At 55.7% G+C, this 22,400-nt stretch overlaps 2 protein-coding genes across 2 annotated transcripts; both read right to left on the reverse strand.

The window, feature by feature from the left end:
• Positions 1-219: 219 nt before the first annotated feature.
• ACVR1B (activin A receptor type 1B) lies at positions 220-14,632 on the reverse strand. The gene is made up of 9 exons (XM_080635573.1): positions 14,463-14,632; positions 7,286-7,525; positions 6,038-6,286; positions 5,532-5,762; positions 5,068-5,235; positions 4,462-4,618; positions 3,911-4,035; positions 3,200-3,330; positions 220-3,040 (listed from the first exon to the last, which is right to left on the reverse strand). The coding sequence occupies exons 1-9, from the start codon at positions 14,578-14,580 to the stop codon at positions 2,915-2,917; spliced, it is 1,545 nt and encodes a 514-aa protein (XP_080491699.1). The 5' UTR covers positions 14,581-14,632; the 3' UTR covers positions 220-2,914.
• Positions 14,633-16,322: 1,690 nt separating this feature from the next.
• On the reverse strand, positions 16,323-20,659 carry ACVRL1 (activin A receptor like type 1; the record flags this gene model as incomplete). Its single annotated transcript, XM_080635401.1, has 11 exons — positions 16,323-16,457; positions 16,546-16,676; positions 17,506-17,703; positions 17,946-18,221; positions 18,395-18,541; positions 18,808-18,907; positions 18,998-19,197; positions 19,388-19,612; positions 19,908-20,017; positions 20,211-20,287; positions 20,576-20,659. The coding sequence occupies 11 exons, from the start codon at positions 20,657-20,659 to the stop codon at positions 16,323-16,325; spliced, it is 1,683 nt and encodes a 560-aa protein (XP_080491527.1).
• Positions 20,660-22,400: the final 1,741 nt, after the last annotated feature.

The raw sequence follows: 22,400 nt of genomic DNA on the forward strand, positions 1-22,400 counted from the left end.
GATGCCTCTTTGGCGACCTCCTGCTTCCTATTCCCTGCAGAGGGAGCCTGGCCTTGGTTGCTCATCCCTGCCCGGGCTTGAATCCCACCCTGCTGCATCCTCCCTTCTGCATCCCCACCTTTAGGATCTGGGCAGCGGAATTCCCAGGAGATGATTCCAGCCCCCCCCCCCCCCCCCCGATCCCATGGAGCAAAGCAGGAGATACTCCACCACCTGACGTGAATAAAACAACCTTTTAATCATGTACAGCAGAAATCGACAGCCTCGGTTTATATTAAACAAAAAGATTTCCTATCTTACACCGTATTTACACTTGCATACTGGAGGTAAAGTGTCTAAGTGGCTATTTTACAGTCCATTGCTAATAAAACATACAAAACCCAAACCAAAAAGGGGCAGGGAAGTACCAAGAGATGGGTTCTGAAGCCAGCGTACCCCTGCTCACCCGTACCTCTGCCTCCCCCCGCCGCCCTCTGCCCTGTGGTACCCGACATCCCCTCCTCATCCCCTGTCCTGAACTGCCTGGAGCTGGCGCATCCCAGAGCCGGGCAGTGATTCCTATGCTTGGTCCCAGTCAGCTCCGTCAGCACCGCACCTCCCCGGCACATGGTTGCATGGAAAGTGCTGTTTAAATGCTACATAATCAGCGTTCCCACCTCGGGTGCTCCTCAGGGAGCCTCTCCCGATAGCTTCTCTCCACACACCAAGCTCCTCCTGGCCACAGGGGACCCCTCGGGGCTCCTCCGGCTGCTGTTTGGTTTAGCGCTGAGGCAGATGCATGTGTGGCTACAGTTGGATGGGGCGAGTGAGTCAGTGCCAGTCGCGGAGCTGAGCTGGTCCTTGGGCAGCAGGGATGGGACACTCGGGCACAGAGCCCACAGGGCAGCAGGCGTCTGACGGAGCTGCCGGCGCCGTGGGCTTTCCTATGGCAGTTCACAGTCACTACAACCTCCTCATTTTCCTCTTCCTTCCCAGGGCCCTGGTGCAGCAGCTGGAGAGTCTCTGGGGGCTCTGTGAAGCGGCACCACCTCGGTTTCTACATGGGGTTGGTTAGGGGAGACCCAGTTCTGAGACAGGATCCCAGGGGGACAGCTGCAAGTTCCCAACAGGGAGCCTCCAAAACCTCACCAGGGACCTTCCACACTGCACCAACCCCCCCCCGGGAGGATGCACAACGGCTCCAAACACGATGTAAAACCCCCAAACTCCTCACTTGACACCAAGTCACAGACGAGACAGGGAGCCTGGGGAGGACACAGACACGGACACACACAGACAGCACGAAGAGAGTAAACCAAAGACAGTGAACCGGGGGGGTGGAGCAGAGATGAAGCCTCAGCACAGAGCAGGAGCAAGGGCTGAGTAGAAGCAGTTCCAGTGTAAATCGAGCTGTGTGCATTTGGTTTCTTCTCTTTTTTTCTGGGTTTTTTTGCAGGGATTTCTTTACAAACAAGAGGTAACAAGGAGAGATTTGGGGGTTTCTTCTCGTAGAAAGAAGTAGCAATAGTTCAAAAAAGTTAAAATCCAGACCCTCCCAGAAAATCATCATCGTCATCATCATAAAAAATAAGAATCAAACCCACTCCAGTTAAAAGTTATGGCTTCAGAGTTATGCACTGCAGAGACTGACCTAACACCAACGCCCCAGCACTGCCCAGGCTGCCTTTAACCAGCCCCCAGCACAACACCTCCCCTTCCTGCCAGGTCCTGCTGCAGCCAACAGTCACCCATCCCTAACCTGACCCTGATTCAGCATTTCATCAAAGGAAAAGTCATGCAGATCCCCCCCACCCCACGTTATACACAGCCACTTCCAGGTTATGAGCTATTTATATATGGAGAGTAAAATGATGGACATTGGTTTCCAGCCCCACAGCCCGGTGTCAGCTCCTGAGTGGGTCACAGGAGGAGCAGAGCACCCCTGGCCCTGTGTCTGGATGGGGCACTCAGTCTCCTGCACTGCCCCTTCCCCATCCCCAGCGCGGCTCCGTGGCACCTCTTTCCCTTGCTCAGGTCTCTCTTTCCACCCTGAATAACAAACCCCAGGGGCTGAAGACCTAAAACCCCCCTGGATTCCAGGAGCAAAGTGTTCCTCGTGTGTTTTGTCCTAGAAAAGGGAGGGGTGGCAGTGAGAGAACCTGCAGCAGGGGCAGCAGGGCCCCAGCACCCAGTGGGGCTGGCTCGAAGCAGCCTGTCCAAGGCAGACAATGCTCACGACTCAACAAGGAGAGCACCAGCGCGCACAGCTCAAGGAAAGGACACTCGAGAGAGAGTTGCACATGCACAGGAAGCACGGACAGAGATGAGCCACCCTACGGGCAGACACTGCACGTCTACAGGAGGAGCTGAGCAGCAGAGGGGACGCGCTGTGCATGCAGACACGTCGCTCTTCTCGCCTTGCTTTGTCAAGCTGAAGACAAAGGAGGGAAAGGAGTTTCATGAAGCTGATCGACTGTTCAGGCTCAGCCTCTCAGAGGGGAGCACCATTGAGTTTTGCTTTTGCTGCATTAAACGTGCCAGTCCCTGGAAAAAGTCCTCTGAGCACGGCCAAGGAAACCTTCCCTTTCCCTTCCCACTCCCAGCACCTGGCCTCAATACCGGCCCAGGGGTGAACTTTACAGGGATTTCCATTAAAGAAACAAGAGTTCTGATCATGGCTGAGATCCCTCAGGTTAAATCCCTCTCCAGGAAGTCTTCACGCTCTCAGGAGGTGATCGTAAAAGGTTTCGGATTGTTTCATACCCAAGCAGGGAAAAGAGCAATACCATAGGCTCTGTCACCCCACCTAGCAGCCTGGAGTCAACGCTGTCTGGTTGGTAGCAGTAGATTGGGCAGAAACACGAGGTAGGCCTCCATCACACGTCTACTCTAGCATGGCAGCTTTGTGCAGTTTCCTCCTGCTGGGGCTCAGGGCCTAGATCTTCACATCTTCCTGGACGCTGAGCTGGGAGAGGGTCTTCTTGATGCGGAGGGCGGTGAGCCGTGCCGCTCCGTTGGCGTACCAGCACTCTCGCATCATCTTGCCCATCACCCGGAGTGCCTGAGCAAGAAACAAGGGCAGATGGCAGTGGTTCTCCTCTCCCCCTACCCCAAATCACTGCCAGGCTGCTGCTGCAAGGCTGGACACTGATTCAGTCTCCTAAAACTGGAGCTTCACTTATGGAGGGGAAGGGGACGTGAAGATGGAAGCAGCCCTTACCTCATAGCTTTGCCACCAGTTTGGGATATTGGGCCGTAACTTCTGATCACACACAACCTTCCGCATCTCCTCGATAGAAGGATCAGAGGGCACGAGGTCGTAGTAGGGAAGCTGATATTCTTCGTGGATACCTGAAGGGCAGAGAAAGGGAAAGGCAATTCCTGGGCTCATCGGCTCAGCCTCACTGGAGGCAGCCCAGCACTAGGTTGGACATGACTCATTGCTGGGATGCGTCAACGCTTTGCAGTTATTTCCAAGAGAAATGAAGAGTCTGGGATTTGAGTTTACAAGAAAAATGCACGGAAAAAAAAATGCAGCTGCTCCAAAGTGGAGGAATCAGAGCGTTGTGATCACCACCTCCAGCACTGGGGCAGCAGCTCTATCACACACAGCACAGTGTGTCCTGCCTGCCTGGCCATGCCAACACAGTCAGTTACACTGGTTCAGGGGAAGAAAGTCACCTCCCAAATGGGCATCACCACTTCTTCATCCATCCAGAGGATAAGCAGCAACCAGTTAAGAGCATTAACCCTCACAGGCCTCTCCCAAAAGCACTCATGGGGCGCTTAACTCCCTCAGTGGTGACACATCCTCCTGCAGCCCTGTTCTCCTTCAAACAGGGTTCCTCAAAGACCCTATCAACAGGAACAGCAAGGCTGGGAGAGCCAGGAGGGAGCGGAGCTGCTGGCATGGGGACACGAAGGGTGTTACCTCCTGCGTTGCACCTCCGAGCAATCTCCCAGTAGACCAAGCCCAAGGCGTAGATATCAGCACATTTAAATGAGTCAAAATGCTTCATGTTAATGGTTTCATCCAAGACTTCAGGTGCCATGTACCTGCAGAACAGGAAAGGAACAGCAGCTTCACTCTGAGATTCAATGCAAGATGGTTAATGGCAAGTTTGCCCCACAAAGAACTTCCCAGCAGCCAGACTGGGCCCCATGGTGTAAGGGAGTGAACAAAGTAACAATAGCAAGTTGGGAAAGAGGTTAAAAACATCCAAAAGCACATCAGGCTCCAGACAAAAGGCTCTTGAGGATGCCAAGCTTGTTGTCAAGTATTGTTTGAGCTCCCTGGTGCTAGGTTTCTGTAACCCTAACACCTCTCAGCTCGATGGCACCTGGAGACGAAGGTGCTGACATCCCTTCAGCATCAATTTGACACTCTATGAGATCCCTTGGCTTAACCAGAGACGCTCAAGCAGCAGCTCTGGTGTTTGCTGGTGCACTGTGCCACCTTTGAACACAAAACCATTCTCCTACCGTTTGGTTCCAACCCTTTGGTTTGGTGCAATATCAATGGTATCCGTAACGGAATCATGCCGGACGGCCAGGCCAAGGTCAGCGATGGCACAAGTGCCATTCTTCTTCACCAAGATGTTCTTCGATTTCAAGTCTCTGTGAGCAATCCCAGGCTTTCCTAAGAGTGCAAAATAGAAAGTAGCAGGGGTCAAGGTCTGCTGAAACGTGGTGCAGAGGCAGAACCGGATTTCAGGGCGTTAGTTAAACTCTCGGTGTTGCAACACATCTTCCTGTTTGGATGAGAGCAGAGCTGCCACGCTGTGGTGCCAACTGTTGCAGTAGCATCCAGAGGCCTCAAGAGGGACATCAACTCCATCCTCCCAGGCATCAGCCACGTTGATGTGGCTGGAAGGAGCTGGGAATTCAGCGCTAATTTTAGGATGGGGAGGTGAAATGCTACCCCACTTTGCAGGCAGCCAAAGCCATCAGTCCGTGTCTGCTCAGGAGTGACCAGACGAACCCAGGCTGACTGAGGCAGTGTTCGCTGTGCAGCACATTAGTCCCTCTCCCCAGTTCTGCTTTATTCTCCTCCCTTCAAGAACCCCCAGCACCTTTTCCAGGTCTCACCCTGTGTGCCCACAATCTCCATGTGCAGATGGGCCAGCCCACTAGCAGCGGACAGGGCGAGCTTGATCATGCCCTCGATGGTCACCGTGTAGCGGTTCAGGTAGTCAAAGAGGGAGCCGTGCTCGTGGTAGTCGGAGACGAGCCACAGTTGAGTCCATGTTCCATTATCTGCAGCAGGAAAGAGACTGTGCTCAGCACACAACCACAGAGCATTCTGCTTCTGGGGACAGAGATAAGGGTAAGGCTGCAGCTCAACAGCCAACCCAGGACTTGAAGGTGCAGCTCGAGCCCCATTGTGCTGCTCATCACCGGCAGCAGTTTCCCATCTTTTGGCACAGAATATTCAGATATGCAGCTCTTTGGTTCAATCCTTGAACCACTTCACTGTAAATCCAAGTGAAGAGATGGACCTTCCATGAGCAGCCTGCCTGGGGAGGAAGTCTTTGCTCTCAGATCCCTTTTACCTTTGTTATCCGCAGCGATGAACCCCAGGATGTTCTCATGGCGCAGCATCACAGTTTGATATATTTCTGCTTCCCGAAACCAGGAACGCTCCTCCCGAGAGGAGAAGATCTTCACAGCCACATCCCCTCCACGCCACCGGCCTCTCCACACCTCCCCAAAGCGGCCTTTGCCAATGATCTCCTGCAGGACAATGGTCCTGGCCACGGTCCGCTGGACAAACAGGGGCAAACCTATGGAGAAGGGATTGGAGGAAGGAGAGCCCATTGCAGCAGCACAGCAGAAGCTGAGGAGGAGCTGAACTACTGCTCTGACCTGGCCTAAGCACTGAACACTGACAGCGCCTACCTAAAACATGCCCTCACATTACTCATGCCAAGGCAACCCCAACAGGCTGATGAGGCAAGAGCCTTGCAGCCAGGCAAAGCTGAGGCAACCAGGAGCCCAGGAGAGACTTCTCCACTCCATGACAAGTTCTCATTCATCACTTCCAGTCATATCTTCATACCTGAGCCAGAGCCAGAGGTGGAGAGATCGTAGACTAGATCTTGCAAGGTCTTGTCCTTGGAAAGGCACATTTCACAAGAGGGGTCTTCCATGTCCAGCCGCTGCCGATTGTGATAGACGCGTTGGTGGTGGTGAAAAACAAAGACCACGATGATCATGACAACCAACACAAGGAAGACAGGTCCAGCAATGACTGCCACCAGCTCCACAGGACCCCAGCTTGATGGGGGTTCGTTGTCTTTCAGGTGTCCTTGGGAGGAAAGGGAGGAGAAGAAAAGATACTTCTAGAGATGGTGGCACTGGGGATTATTGGCTATTTAGCAGAGGGCAGGAGCCCATTCCTGGCTGGATTTGCTTCAAAAGCCTGTATTTTACCCTCCCCTTGACCTCTCCAAGTGGGAGAAAAAGCAACCAGTCAGTAAGGACTCATTTCTCCCTCTTTCCCTTTCCCTCTGTAACAACCAGCAAAGACCTGGACTTGAGGACAATTACTTGTCTTATTGAGACCAGGTAAGACTTCCCCACTGTACCCAAGGAAGACACATGAAACCCACTAAATAGCAGCCCAAAACAGAGAGTAAGGAGGTATGAGGAAGTACCATGTGCCCCCTGTGTCCCAGGAATGAGAAAGAAGCAGATGCTTCCCACACCCTCCCTTCAAAGGCAAAGCTGCTTCCTCTTTGTGTATTCAGAAGGCGGGCACCCCTCCATCCCACACACTTCGCTCTGAACCTGCTGCAATGTTCCCATACTTCAGCACTGACAGGATGTGCAGGCCTGGAAGAAGGAAAGCAACTCTTGCTGATAAAACCAGGCAGATCTGAGTGCAACTCAGAGCCAGGGGTGGGATGTGAGCCATGGCTAGGACCACAGGCTGCTGCAGGCACAAAGCATCACGCAGCAGAAGCTTGTATTTAACTGGCTATGAATGTGGTGCTGCTGCTTCTGGAGGCCTGGGAGGAAACCAGCAGCAGGGCTGGTCAGCAGAGGGAAGCTGGATGGAGTTACAGAGTGCAGTGAAACTGCAAAACCCCCAAACTTTGGAAGCTTTTCTTCCCCTAAGGCCCAACCTCATCATGTGGTGACACAGGGGGAGCTCAAGCAACTTCAGGTTTTCATTTGAAGCAGTTTGATCTCTAAAGTGGAAATAACAAGGAAGTAAAACTAATGCTGCAACCTAAGGGAAGAAGTGAAATCAGGGCCGAGAACTCCTTATTCCCACATCCCATTTCTCCAGCTCCCTGCTTACCACTGGGAACCATCAGATCAATTTTGTTGCAGAAATCCGAGTAGCAGCAGTGAGTATTACGCAGATCTTCCGAGCTCAGACAATAGAAGGGCTTCCCAGCAGGAATCAGTTTTGCCTCGGGAATGCAGGTCCGGACGTGGTGTTTGACACCATCCAGGTTGAAGACCGAGACCATGCAGGCACCATCCGTTTCACACGTGGAGTTTGCTTGCTTGCAGTCGGAGCAGAGACATGTCAGAGCTGCAGGACCCAAAGCAAAAGCAAGTTTAAAACCCCCAGGAGAGAAAGTGCTCCAAGACGAGAAAACCTCGGGGTTTTTTTTCCTGTTTCAGAGGGAATTGGCTGGTTTTAGGCTCAGGAAGAACTGGAACAGAATGTTCATACTCAGTGGTTTAGCCCTGCAAGAACCCAAGTGAAGGCCAGAACACGTGGAAGCAGCTGACTGTCCAGACAGCCCTTCTGCCTGACCCTGTTGCAACCACAACCAGCGATGCCCCAAGTCACCCCTGCAATCTCGGCTAGATTGGAGAGCTCCACTCCCAACCCAACCCAGGCTCCGAACTCGCCCTCAAAACAACCATTACTCAACCTGACAGACTTGGTTTCACCCAACTCGCTGCTCAGCTCCACCAGAGAGGAGCTGCCCAGGAGGGGTTAGTGAGCAACGACCACCCCAGCTCATGGGAGACAAGAAGCACTTGGCAGATGCAAACCAACCCCAATTCAAACCAACTCCACCAGCCAAGCACGCTACACCCGGCCAGCCCAGTCACTTACTTAGTAACTGCTGCCCTGATCCCAGACACTACCTTGGGTCAAATGAATTCCTGGCTTTCTGCCTGCTCTCCAGGAAGATTCTTTGGGTAAAGAGAAACTCCGAGGCAGATTCCCACATTTTGCCACCTCCCAGCTGTCATTGTGCTATTCCCAAGCTGGAACCCTGTAAGCAAATCCTCAGCCTTGGGAACAAAGAGGGAACACAACAGTGGCAGGGAGCAGGGGGAGGCTCGCTTGCAGGGTGTTCTCCTGCTTTAATCCGAGCTCTCAGCCTTCCTGCAGGGATCCAGGAACATCCCTCACCCGCTGCAGAAAGGGCCTTTCAGGTACACACAGTCTGAAGAAGTGGTTTAAGAAGATCCCAAGCATCACAATGAACTGTGCCCAGTCCAAAAGCCACATCCTCTGTGTCTATGGGTACCCTCTCGGTGCTGGAGGCACCTTGAGCTTGAGGAGAAACAAGCAGGTCCTGGGCAAGTGCAGGGTTAGGTTAGGAGGAAGACACCCATTAGCTCTTATCACCAGTGTCCCAGGGACATCAGGCAGGCTAATGGCATTACTCCTCACTTAAGGCCACCGTGCTCTTCATTTCCTAGCTGGTGCTGGGAGCTGCTGAGCAGCCCCAAGGTGGGCTCTGCTGCGTTTCCCACCGGCTAAATGCGGATGCTGGCAAGTCTGGAACCACCGCATTGAAAAGGGCAGGAAAGAGCCAGTAAGATCCAGAAGAGCTGCTTGAAAAAGCAACATGAGCAAATGTAGCACAGGTTGGTTATCATGGAGATGATACGAAGACGGGAGATAGGAAAGAGCTGTCAGGGCACATTCCTACCTTCAAGTGTACTTAAAAGAGGGTTTTAAAGCATCTCCTTTATTCCCTTCTCCAAAACTCGAGGTACAAATTAAAGGTATTTAAACCACACACACTTTACCATTTCGGCTCTTTTCTACTTGATTTGGAGCCAGCAAAACTCCACTTTGTTCCTGTTCCACTCATTTCCAAGGTCTCAAAGCCAAGATTTAGGCTGTGGCACTTCTCCTTCCAGAAGTAAACAAAACACTTCAAGGCACCAATAAAACTGGTTTTGTAAAGTCCTGATGGAAGGATCTGGCCTGAACGGAAGCATCGCTCTGGGAAGGGAAGCAGAGGAGCTGGTTTTAGCTGCTCAGTTCCATTGCTAGGCTTAAAGCAATCAGTTTACCTGCAAGGGATGCCACCAGAGCCCCACTGCATGGGGACACAGTGAGAAGATCCTGATCTGAGCAGAAGTTTCCTGCTAAGGAGGGCTATGGCCTCACCTCCCCTCATGGTGATGGTCCCCCTTTGAGATAACCTTTATTAACAGCAATCCTTAGGTTTGCACCTCTAAACCCCCCACAGGAAGGGGAGAAATAAAGGCTCTGTCTGATGGAAAAGCCCAGGATCTACATCTACCATCACTACAGCCATACCTTCCTTAAGCATCACCTACCACTGGCTGCAGTGCTGCAGGAGGAAGGGCCCCACTCCCAGCAGTGAGGAGGATTCCAGCATTTCAAGTCTGACTAATCACAAGAGAAAAGTTCTTCTCCTATGAGGAACAGGAGAGCGCAACTGTTGTTTCCCACTGGATTTGGGGGTCAGAAGATGGACACATACATGGAGCCCCCCACCAGGCACCCCATGGGTGTGTGGGAGCAGCCGGGGATGCCTGGGTGAAGCAGAAGGACACAGGGAGTGAATCAAAGTGGCTTTCATGCCAATGGCATTCTTTCTATTGGGGAAGAAAAGCTCCTGTTGAGCAGAACATATAATCTACTTAATAAAAGCAACTGACTGGGCTGAAGAAAATAGATGGGGCAAAGGGAAACAAAAGAGCAGTTCAGGCAGCGAGTTCCCCTCTCGGAACGCCCGGGGATGAGTCTGCATGGAAGGTGCTGCACAAGCTGGCAGCAGAGCCTGCTCTATCTGCTCAGAGACAAACCCAACCCTTCAAAGAAGCTGTTTAAACAAGCCTAACATTAAGCTGCAGCTCTTCAGAAGGAAAGCTTTGTTCTCACTCAGGAGCTGGATCAGGTTGGGGTTTATATTGAGGCAAACCCTCGCTGCCATTCAATCCCAGGCAGGTGACAGCAAGCAGGTCGGTGACACCAAGCACAGCACTGAGCCAGCCCAGGGCCTGTCCTCCCTGCTCTTCCTGATGACTGGAATGGTTGCTTGGCACTGCCACAAGCCAAAAGCTGTTCCTGATCCTCCATAACACAGCCCAGGCTCAGTGCTGGGCCCAGGAGCTGCTCCTGCTCCCAGAGTTGGGTTCCTGGCCTCCAGGTAAAGACGGTCAGATCCTTGGGAAGGAGCCAAAGCCCAGCTCCAGCCTCCCTCGTGCAGTTGACTGTCACAGAGGGACCAGTGTCCCTTTGCATTAGCTACAGCAGAGAAGAAAGCCAGTGAAGCCCTTTTTCCTCCATTAAAAGTAACCTGTATTCCCAAAATGCCTCCAAACAAGCAGGTGGGGGCTGTGGATTAGAGCTCCGGGCTCCAGGGAGACTCAAACATGAAGCTCTGACAGGCAAAGAACATTCCTTTTTTCTCCTCAGCATCTCTCTGAGCTCATTTTGCACAGCTCTTCTCGCCCAGGATTGTGTGTGTCAAGATGTCTCTGCAGCCAGGCAGGGGAAGAGTTCCACAGCAAAATGCAATGGAATGGTGTTAACCACCCTTTGGAATCCATCTTCCCAGTGTTCCTGAAGCTGTGCTCTGCAAGATGCCATTTGCTCAGGGCTAAATCCTACCTGCTGGAGACGTGTTCACATAAATAACCTGAGGATGATCAGTGGTAAAACTGCCAATAACCACCCCCATATTTACCAGATAAAGAGTTTTGCAGGCTTGGAAGCTGCTGTTCTTTTCTAAGTTGGAATTGAGGCTGGAAGAACAATGATTCCCTTACTCTGGACCAGGAGCTGCACCCAACCTGATGAGCTCCAACCTGGTCTTGATGGTTTAATGCTGCAGCAAGAGACATGGAAAACAACTGGGTTTGCACCTCTGCCGCTTCTTTAGATGCTCTAATGAAGAGGGACGTGTGTAAACATGCTTAGAAGAAAGGAATCCCTTTTAGTGTTTTGCTATGTGCTGTGCTGGAAGGAAGACAGCAAGAATAACCTTTATCACAGAGTGGTTTGCCCAAGAGCAGGTTAGGAACAGAACCCATTCCCCTGTGGTGAGGGAGCAGAGCTCTGTTCCAGGAGCTCCTTTGTGCTCCTCTTCACCTGGACCACCCCAAGAGCACGGCTTCAGGAGAACGACCTCCACTCTCAAAGGCAGGGACGAGCCACTCAAAGCCCCTGAGGAAGCCTTTCATTTATATTCCAACAGATTCCCCTCAGTTCTGCTTCTGCAGCTGGGATCCCTATGTCCCTCCCTAGGAGATGTCCCTTCCTATGGCCCACCAGCATCTTCTCCAAGCCTCAGAGCCAACTCACCTACACTCACCAGCTCCAAAACAAAGCACAAGGCCAGTTCTGGATGCTCCCAGTGGCCCTGTTTCCTGACAAAGGAGCGGCTGAGAACTGATTTCTGTAGATACAGCACCACCACCTCAAGTACCTTCCCTACATCTTGGTGCCCCACCACCTTCTCCTCCTCCTTTTAGATCTCAACATCTCTTTCGCTCCTTGCTCGTGCCTCTGAGAACTCCTGCCCTGCTGCTAAATGAAAGAGAGTTAAAATTAGCTACAAAGTCCTATGAAAAAAAGCACTTCCATGCAAGTCATCCAGGAACTAAAAATTATACCAGGGATATTTCAAGTTGGAAACAAGAGTCCCAACTTCTTCAAGCTGGCTGCAGTCCCCTGGCACAGGCTGAACCTGCCATGGCTGACCAGAAAACATAGCCTGAATGGGAAACAAGGCAGGAAGAACGTGCTTTCACCTTGAAAGGGAAGACCTTTCCCTGCATCTACTCAAGGAACACAAAAGGAATGACTTTCAAATGGCTCTTAAAGAAGTGACTTGACAGGAGGCTCCTCATGAAGAGGTTCAGGAGAAGGCCTTGACATTTCTGCTGGTGTTGCTGTTTGGAGACACACAGCTCCAAACCCCCTCTCCAGGCTCTGTCCTGGCACCTCTTTTGTGTTTTAGCTTGTTAGGAAACCAGTTTAAAAGCCACCCATCCCATCCCTGTGGAGAAGTCCTGCAAACCACACAGGTCACTATCTAAGCTCTCAAGGCTTAACCCCAAAGCTGTATTCTGAGGACATTGGCTTTTTCAGAGCCTAAATCCCAAGTTGTTCCATGTGCAGCCTATTCTCCAACACCCAGCAGTCCACGGGTCATTTCTAAGCAGCAAACCTTAGGGAAGGGTGAGAAAAGAAGTAAACCCAGGTTCAGGATCCAAGGAAAGGGAGGCTGGAAAACCAATGGCTTAACCAGAGAGGACAAAAGAGTGCTTCCAGCCCAGGGCCTGACTCCAGCGCTCAGCACCAACGCTTCACCCCCGTAACACCTCGAGAGGAGCAGCTCCTCCTGGGGCTGCAGGGACCTGCTGGTGCTGAGCCCGTTTCCACCGTCACCACCCAGTGAACTTTGCTGCTCCGAGAGCTGACGTTTCCCTTCAGCCCTTTCGCAAGAGCCATTTCCGGAGCATCCACCACCAGCAAACCCGGAGCTGTCTGGCCATGGAGCTGGGAGAGTCCAAGAATGCTTCTTGGACCCTGGTGTTCATTTCCAGTCAGAGAAGCCCTGCCTGGAAAGCTGCAAGATGGGACTTAGGACCCACATGGAGCCTGCCTGATTGAACGGGGTAAAGGCTTTAAGGGGCTGTTACTCATCAGAGCTGGCCCAGGGCTGCGCCCCACGGCGCTCCTTTGCTCTCTTTCAAGCGTGCAAACAAAGCCAACCTACCCTGGAACTACCACTGCAGAGGGACCTTTCCCCCTTTCCTAAAGGCCAGAGCATGGGGGGCCGGTTTCTCCCCTGGTTATGGATGCACACAGAGGTTCACAGGAACCAGGCTGGTTTTCCAAGCTCCCCTCCTCTGCTAAGCTCAAGCACAGCCGGCAGCATCATGGCTGCTCCAGCAGCAACCACTTCCCAGGGTTAGAGCCCCCATTCCCAGCCATCCTGAGACCAGGCGGAGCTCCCACCTTCCAGCCAAAACACAGCTCCAGCACACGCGGAGCGGAAACAATAAGCAGCCATAGGAGCCCAGTATCAAAGCACTGAGAGCCTGCAGGAGATGCACGCAGTCAACTGGCCCTTTCCTGTTTCTTTTTCTTTGGCATAAACACCAGCTGTATATGAAGTGCGATGAGCATCGGTGCCGTTAACACACAGAAGCTGGAACACCTTCCCCAGGCTGGCTTTTCCTTCATAAAGCGGAGCCGCTCTTCCCTAAAGCGCGTCTGCATTCCCACATCCAACAGGGCTCTGGAATCCACCCCTCACCTCCAGCCCCAGTGGGGTTTAAAGCCGTTTGCTGCTGCTGACAAGTCCTGATCTGCACACACAAAGTTATTAGCAGCCGCTTGGGAACACACAACACGAAGGGTGAGAGGACTGGGGAGGAGAACAAACGTTTGGCTCCTGTTGGAACAGGTCCCTGCGTTACACAAGCGGAGATGGCCCCCCGATAGCCACAGAGCCATGGGCTGCGGGAAGCCGAGGATGTCTCCAGCCCCACCAGGAGATGCTCAGAGATCCCTGGGGAAAAGGGCCTGGCTGTCCAGAATCATGGAGCATCCCCCTCAGGTGAAGGGGAAGAACAAACAACCCAAACACACAGAGTTCGCCCCATTTACACTTGTTATAACCCGATATTCCCGTTCTAAGCAATCCCAACCACCCCAAGAGGCTCCATAGCAAGCACAGACAGCACCGAGCCCCCTTCAGCCCCATGGGTTGAAGCCACAACTCTCTGAGGCCTCAACAACAACATCGCGGAGCCCCTTCCCCTGCGCCCCCCCGGGGCCGGGACCCCCCAGCACACGCAGACCCCCGGCCCCCTTCCTCAGATCCCCTAAATCCCGTTTCCCATCGTTATCCCCTCCGGACACGCCGGCTCTTCCCAGCCAAGCCAAGGCGAGGGGCTGGTTCCGAGGCGCCAGCACACACAGAGCGGGTGTCCCCCCCCGCATGGGTCCCCTCCACACCCCGGACCCAGCCCCACACCGCGGCCTTGACACCCCCAGACCCCCCCATGGATCACCCCGATTCCTTCTGCCCCTCCAACCCCTCAGGGCCCGCCCCACACCCCCCGGGGCCCCCCAAAACCTCACCCCCCCCCTCCCCGCCCGGTTCCTGCCCTCGCCCCCCGCCTCCTCTCTCGATCCCCCCCGGTTCCCCTCCCGGCGCCGGGCGGGGGCGGGGCGGCGCGCCGCCATGTTGTGCCCAGTGCGGGCCGGGCCCGGGGCCACCACTTACCGCGGGCCCCGTCGAGCGCCCCGGCCAGGAGCAGGACGAGGAGCGGGACGGCGGCGGGAGCCGGCGGCGGGGGACGGCGGGCGCGGGGCGGCGGCGGCAGCGGCGGGGGAGCGGCCATGGCGAGCGCCGCGGCCTCGGAGCGAGCGGCCGCCAGCGCCTGCGGGAGGGGCGAGCGCGGCGCGCGGCCGGGGGCGGGGCCAGCCTTAAAGGGGACGCGCCCCCATGTGGGGCGGGCCTCGTGTGTGTGTACACGTATGTACATGTATGTACATGTGTGTGCATGCGGCCGTGCATGGTTGTGTGCGTGTACAAGTATGTACATGTATGTACATGTGTGTGCATGCGGCCGTGCATGGTTGTGTGCGTGTACAAGTATGTACATGTATGTACATGTGTGTGCATGCAGCCGTGCATGATTGTGAGTGAGTACACGTATGTACATGTATGTACATGTGTGTGCATGCAGCCGTGCATGGTTGTGTGCGTGTACAAGTATGTACATGTATGTACATGTGTGTGCATGCAGCCGTGCATGGTTGTGTGTGTGTACAAGTATGTACACGTATGTACATGTGTGTGCAGTCATGGGTGTGCATGCAGCCGTGCATGGTTGTGCTTGTGTGCGTGTACACGTATGTGCATTTGTGTGCAGTCATGCATGATTTGTGTGCCTGCAATCACACATGATTTTAATGTGCATCAGCTGTGCATGTGTGTACATGCGTGTGCGGGTGTGTTGCTGAGCCATGCCTGGCCAGGGCACCCCTGCCCTGCTCAGCCCCACATGCCTCTCACCCCATCGCCAGCCCTACCAAGGGCCAGCAGCTCCCAGTTCCTCCCAATCCCTAACTGGGAGCAGGACCTCACCCTGGAGCACGGGCAGTGCGGACCCCAGCACACGGGAGCATCCGGTGCTTTCCTAGCCCCTCACGGGTTGGGATGAGGCTGGAGCGAGGTTTATTGCTGGATGCGGAGAGATACACGGTGCTGAAGCAGTAACTGAAGCCATAAGGAAGCGCTGGACTGCAGGGTCCCATCCTGCTGCGTGGCGCTGGTGCCCGACGGGGCAGGCTTGGCATCTCTTAAGCGATCAAATAGCTTTACACTTTATTAAATATATTAAATCTTAATCATTAAATAACTGTGGAGCAAAGCTGGGGCTGCAGCACATCACAGTCCTGGCCCAACAGCCCTCAACGGGGAGTGGGTTTGGGGATGGTGGCGGGCGGTGCGAGCTGGAGCTGGCCGCAAGGGTGCACCGAAACACCCAAACGTTGGCAAAGCCCGAAAGGGCTTGGAAAGGGGGAACGTGGGGGAGCTCCTTGGGAAGAATCAGGCCACTTGGCTGCGAGAGTCGGCGCTCGGCGCATCCCTGCAGCACGAGGGATGCTCGGTGCCGGTGGCTCCTTGTCCTGGGGACCCCCGAGACCTGGCCCTGGAGGACGCTGTCCCTGGGCCAGCTTCTCCCGCTGAGATCCAGCCCACACGGCGCAGCCCTGCCGGGGAATTCCTGCTGCCGCCGAGCCCGCGGCATTCCCGCTGCCAACGCGCCGGGCAGGCAGGTCGGGGCAGCGCCCGCTGCCTGCGGTGCCGCGGTGGGTGCCAGCCATGGGGTGGGTGCCAGCCATTGCCATTCCCAATGGACAGGCGCTGGATGACAGATCCAGGCCTGGAAGATTCCTCCCTCTGTTTTCTCGTTTTCCCTGTTTTCTTCCTCCTTGCCAATGATAAAACCCCTGAGGGGGGGTGGGAAAGGCAGCGGCTGCAAACGACCTCCCCTTGTGACCAGGAGCCATCCCGGTGTCAGCTTCGCCAACATTCCCAGGGCAGCCCATGGATGCTCCAGCACATGCCCAGCGCTCACTGCTCCGGTTTGGGCTTTTCCAGGGAATTGTTCAGCTTCTTCAGCGTCTTTTTGATGCGCAGGGCGGTAAGGCGGGCCGAGGGGCTCTGGTACCAGCACTCCTTCATGATCTTTGCCAGCGCTGACAAAATCTGGGGCAGGCACAAAAAAGAGGGGGACATGGATGGGTGTCATGGGATGAAGTGGGAACGTGATGAGGGCAGCCCCCCCGGGACTCACCGGGTCGGAGAAGAGGCGGTTGGGGACCACGGGGGTCTGCTGGTCAATGCACACCACCTTCTTCATGTCCTCGAAGCTGGGGTCGCTGGGAACGGCGTCGAAGAAGGGCGGCCGGTACTCCTCCACGATGCCTATGGGAACGGGGAGCAGTGTGAGGGCACTGGGGGATGCGAGGTTCACCCCCTGCCCCCCACATCACAGGGTACAATGGACCTGCCCCGTGCCATGGGGTACATGTGGGAATCGCAACAACCACAGCCCTGGTGCCACACCAGACCCACACGAGCCCTTCTAATCTCAGCTTAGTGCCTCCATATGTCTGTGTGTCCACGGGGTTTAACCTCTCTGGTGGGAGCCCCTGCACCTTGAGGGCTGGCTCCTTCACCTTGGAGTCCTTTGGCCCCCCTTTCCTTGATGCCGTGGGGCTGTGCAGGGGCAGGGTGGGGAGTGAGGGTTAAACCCAGCCGACTGACGGTCACCCCCTGCACATGGGTGGGTAATTTGGGGTAAATGGTTAATGTGAAGGAGCCCTGGGGTGGTAAATGAGATTATCCAGAGGCCAGACTGCGCCTGGGGGAACCTTCCACCTCCCCCTTCCATTAATGCTTCCAATGGGTTTTGCTGGTGCTGAGCAAGGGCAGGAGGTTCCTCCTCAGCGCTGGGGACCCCGTCGTCGTCCCCAAGCCTGTGCTCCCGAGCCAGGCCCCGCTGGCCGGAGGTCCCGGCCATGGCCGGGTTCCAAGCAGCAGCTCCAAGCTGCTTGTTTTCTAATCAGCGCTGAACAAACAAAGCGCTGATTGAGTCTAATGGGCCCTTTAATCAGGGAGCCGGGTGCTGACACTAGATTACAGTGTTTATAATTGACAGCTAATCTGGGCGAAGGGAAAGAGGGACAGAAAGGAGCAGAAAGGAGCAGAGAAGAGGGAAGGGGAGCCCGGAGCAGGCGCGGGAGCTGCTCACCATTCACCACCGTGCGGCGGGTGATCTCCCACAGCACCAGCCCGTAGGCCCAGATGTCCGTCTTCTTGTAGGACTCGAAGCAGTCGGTGCGGATCTGCTCGCTCAGCACCTCCGGGGCCATGTAGCGCTTGGTGCCCACCCGGGGGTTGTTGCCAATGTCCAGGTAGTCGCTGCCCTGGGAGTGCATCACAGCCAGCCCTTGAGGGGGGAATCAGAGAGGCACTGGGGTTGGAAGAGACCTTGGAGATTGGCAAGGCCAACTGGGAAATGCTGGGATGATGGAGCCAGTCAGCGCCATGCTTGTGCTGTGCCTGTGGGATGCTGCATCCCTGGGGCATGATGGCCCTGGGTACCACATCCCCAGGGTACCGCATCCCCAGGGTACCACACCCCTGGGTATCACGTCCTTGGAGTACCACATCCTGTCCCCCCCATCTCACCCAGGTCTGCGATGCAGCACTGCCGGTTGCTCTTCACCAAGATGTTCCTGCTCTTCAGGTCACGGTGGGCAATGGCAGGCTTGCCCTGGGTGCCAAAGATCTCCACGTGGAGGTGGACGAGGCCACAGATGATGGAGGAAGCCAAGCCCAGGCAAGTCTCCACATCCAGGGCTGTCCTCTGCAGGAAGTCGTAGAGCGAGCCGTTCTCATGGTAGTGGGTGATGAGCCAGAGCTGAGTGCTGGAGTTCCTTGACGTCATGTCAGAGGCGATGAAGCCTGGATGTGGAGAGGAACTGGGACCATGGAGCCACTCTGCAGCTACTCCAGGGTCACCAAAGCATCCCTGGGTATCGTTTCCCCAGGGTACCACATCTTTGGGTACCACATCCCTGGGTACCGCACCCCGGCGGTACCACATCCCCAGTACCATATCCCATCCCCCTGCTCACCCAGGATGTTGTCATGCCGCAGCAGGACGGTGTTGTAGATCTCTGTCTCACGGAACCACGACTGCTCATCGCGGGAGGAGAAGATCTTCACAGCCACGCTCTCCCCGTGCCACACGCCTCGCCACACCTCCCCATAGCGTCCTTTGCCTGCCATGGCCACAGCACCATGTCACCATGGCCATGGTCCCCTCTGCCCGGCCCCATGTAATGAACTGGCTGATGGTGTGGAGCATCACAGGACATCTATTGACCTTGGCCAAGTGACACCCACCACCACTCACTCCATCCTCATCCCATCAGCAGCACAGGGGGAGAACTTGGGGTGTCTGTGGGGTTTTGGCTGAGACACCCAGGTCCTGGCTCTGGTGCCATCACTGGGGGAAGGTGGCTGTGGGTGCAGCCTCTCTCCTTACCCACGCACTCCACCAGTGTGATCTGCCGGGCCACAGTGCGCTGGACGAGGAAGGGCAGCCCCGAGCCGCTGCCCGTGGTGCAGTCATCGCTCAGCAGGTCCTGCACAGCCAGACAGTGGTGGGGTCAGCTTGAGAGCCACCCCACGGCTCCCTCCCTCCAGTGTCTTGGGGGCATTTGGAGCTCACCCACCTCCAAGGTGCTGTCTCCCAGCATAGATGCCTTCAGCATGAGGTCCATGTCCCCCAGGTCGCTTTTGTTGTGGCGGTGCTGAGCCACCTTCCAGCAGAAGAGCGCTGTGAGCGCCACGAGGAGGAGGAGGGCGAGCAGAGGGACGAAGATCATGAGGAGGAGGCTGGGCAGGGAAGGCACCTTTCCCAGCGTGTCTTCTCCTGGGTTGGGGGAAACAGTGGGTGGGAGCATGAAGGTGGACCTGGGAGGGTTGAGGGTGCTTGAGGAGGGTGGCTCTGCGTTGGGGTCAGTGGGTGACAGCCCAAGAAGGGACATCCCTGTCCCACTTGGTGACCCTTGAGGTGCTGATGGAGCCCAAGCACATCCTCATCCACGCAGGGCTCCCTGTACCTTGCAGGAAGATCTCCAGCTCGGCATTGCACATGCTGCTGTCGCAGCACCTCATCCCGTACTGCTCCGTCACAGGCGTGTGGCAGTTCTCCAGGATGTGCTGGGAGAAGCAGCCCCGGTGCTGGATGATGGTCCCGTCCTCCTTCCTCTTGCTGACGAAGCACACCTTGCCCGTGCAGGTCGGCGTGCTGCAGTGTGGGACATCGCAGGCGCACAACAGCTCATCTGCACAGAGAGGATGGGGCACGTTGTGCCATGGGGACACCCCACCGCCCAGCCTGGGACATGCTGCTGGCTTTGGGGACAGTGACATCTGTCCTAAAGTCTCTTGAACCCAATGCTCCCCTCTGGCCTAAAAACTGCCCCTTGTCATGGCCATGGGGTAGTGGTGGTGCTGGTGGCCCCATAGGTCATCCCTCGATGAGCTCTGCTGCCTCAGTCCTCCCTGCACAAGCACCGCACCTGGATTTGTCCCAGGTCACTGTGGTTTTCCCCTGGGATCACGCTCCCAGCTCCTCACCATCACCCCTGGGAAAAGCCACGTGCATCAAGCCTGCTGCCATCTCCCCTCTGGTAACATCAAAGCGTTTGATGAGCCAGAAGGAATTGAGCTGAGATTCCGTCTGGTCACTGCCACAGCGGGGAGCCCCTCACTGGGACAATGGGGGTCCCCAAGGAGCTCTGCCCCCCCGCTTGCTCCAGGCGAGCTCCAGCAGAGGTTTATTTGGAGCAGAACAAGTGGTGACATTCCCAAAGGGATGAGGGTTTGTCTGAAACCTGATGCATGGCAGGAGCATCACCGCATCACCTGGCTGGTACTCACCGGCTGCAGAGCACAGGGACATGGCCATCAGCATCAACACCAGCACCACCCGGCTGCAGGCTCCACACAGCATCTTCCTGTGGGAGCAGAGGGGTGAGAGGGACTCCCAATGTTCCCACATCCTACATGCCCCTGCAGCGCCCATGTCTCTATTGCAGGGCTGGGGAAGGAAAAGGGGCACATGGGGAGTGATGGAGTGGGCAGAGTGGTGTGAGCTGGGACGTGCTGCTCCCAAGTGGAGTTTGGCTTCGGACGTCCTGGGTACAGCCCTTCCTGAGAGCAGATCCCTGGGACCTCCTGAGCTTGGAGAACCTCCCAACCGCAGCATCAACCCCACACACAGCCCCATGGAATGGGGCCCTCACCGTGTCCATGCTGTCCCGACTCCCTACTTCATCCCAGTGGCCATTCATGGGCTCTGCAGTCCCGGATCCCAGCTTTGGCAGCATCCGAGGTGCAGACGGAGCTCAGAGCCTCAACCGGCGCCGAGCGCGTCTGGCCACGATCCGGGGCTGGGTCCCGGGGGGGCTTTTGCATGGAGTTTATCAATGACACGAGCAGAGGCGGCCAAATCCCATCCCCCAACCCCCCCTCCCCCCCCCAGCTGGGATTTGGGGGAAGTTTTGGTGTTTTCTGCCTCTTTCTGCCCCTGGCAAAGGCTCGTTCCTGCCAAAGCAAACACGGCGGAGCCGCCGCTGCCCCCCGCCGGCATCGCTGCCCCTTTCCATGGCTCCGAGCGCTCCCCGGCCCCTCCTCGGCTCATTCTTTGTCATTCCCGACATAAACACGCCAAAGGCTCCGTTTCCTGCAATTGAAGGAGCCCTGCCCAGGGCTGCCGGGACAGGAATCAAGATTGTTTAGATCCTGGCCTCGATGGGGAAGCGGAGTCACGCAAACCCGGCCCTCCGGAGCACGCTCCAGCCCCGGCCCCGGCTCCAAACAGGCTTTTCCTCCCCAAAATAGCTGCCTGGGTGGTGCCTGTGGGGAGGAAACAGCAACGGGGCTGGTCCTGGGTGCCCGGTGGGATGCTGCTGAGGATCAGCATCCCTGCGCCCTGAGCCTCCAGGATGCTCCGGCTTCTCCTTGTAAAAGGTGGCTTTTAAAGAGAAGCCAAAACTCCTGGAGGGTGAATTCCCTCCTTGGGGGCACTTCCACAGGATCCCGAGCCTGTGGGATGTTTGCCATGGGTCACAACACGGTCAGAGCCTCAGCCCAAACTTTGCTCTGCGTGCAATAACATAACCAAGAGCAAACCTTAACCCAGAGGTTCCCTGGCATCCCCTGGGAAGAACATTCCGGGACAAACCAGGCCCCATGTCTCCATCACTATGCCCAAACTTCCTCCCTACTTTCTGGAGCTGCCTTCCCAGTGTCTGGAGCATCTTCCCAGCCAGGCTGGGAGGCGATGGCAAGTCACATTGATGTGTTCCATCCTTCCATCCTTTGGGATTTGCAGCAGCAGCAGGAGAAGGGAAAACACCCCAATTGGAATCTCTTGGATGGGGCATAGCTGGGAGCTATGGGCAGCTGGGGGGTTCCAGAACAAGATCCAATTTCCAACTGGAATTTCCTTGTGACTCCACACATGCGTGTGGTCACACGTGCATCAAAGCTGGTTGCATCCTCCAGCGTGGCCCCATCGCCATCATTCTAGCCCCTGGCTAAGAGCTGTCACCTTCCCCTTGTGCCTTTCCAAATACACCCAAATTCCCCAGTTCCCAGCTCAGCTCCAGGCTTTCATTAGAAGCCACGTACGATTCCACCTCTTTAGCCAGGACCTGGCTATAAACCCAGATTTAAGCTCCCACCACAGCCAGAGCCCTGATTCCAGCCTCTGCCAACCCTGATGTCAACCCTGGTGTCCCTCGAAACATGAAGGAAAAGGGACCAAATCCTGACTTCAGCATAAATCCAGGGGGAAACACAGCTCAGAGCAGCTCCATACTCCACTCACCTCCAGCATCCGTGTCCTGGCATGGTGCGGAGCTGGGATGTGGCGCTGGCTCAGCCGGGGCAGGTCTCAGTGCCGTGCACCCCAGCTTGGAGGAGCTTCATGGATCTGCTCCCCTCCTGCTGCCCATCCCAGCTCCCAGCTCCCCGTTCCCAGTGGCCCTGTGATCCGAACGCAGCCGCTTTGTGGTCTGGATGTGGGAGAAGTCAGAAAAATGCTTCTTATTACTGCCTCTTCCT

The sequence above is a fragment of the Psittacula echo genome, assembly GCF_963264785.1.
Source record: "Psittacula echo genome assembly, chromosome: 27".
Classification (NCBI taxonomy): domain Eukaryota; kingdom Metazoa; phylum Chordata; class Aves; order Psittaciformes; family Psittacidae; genus Psittacula; species Psittacula echo.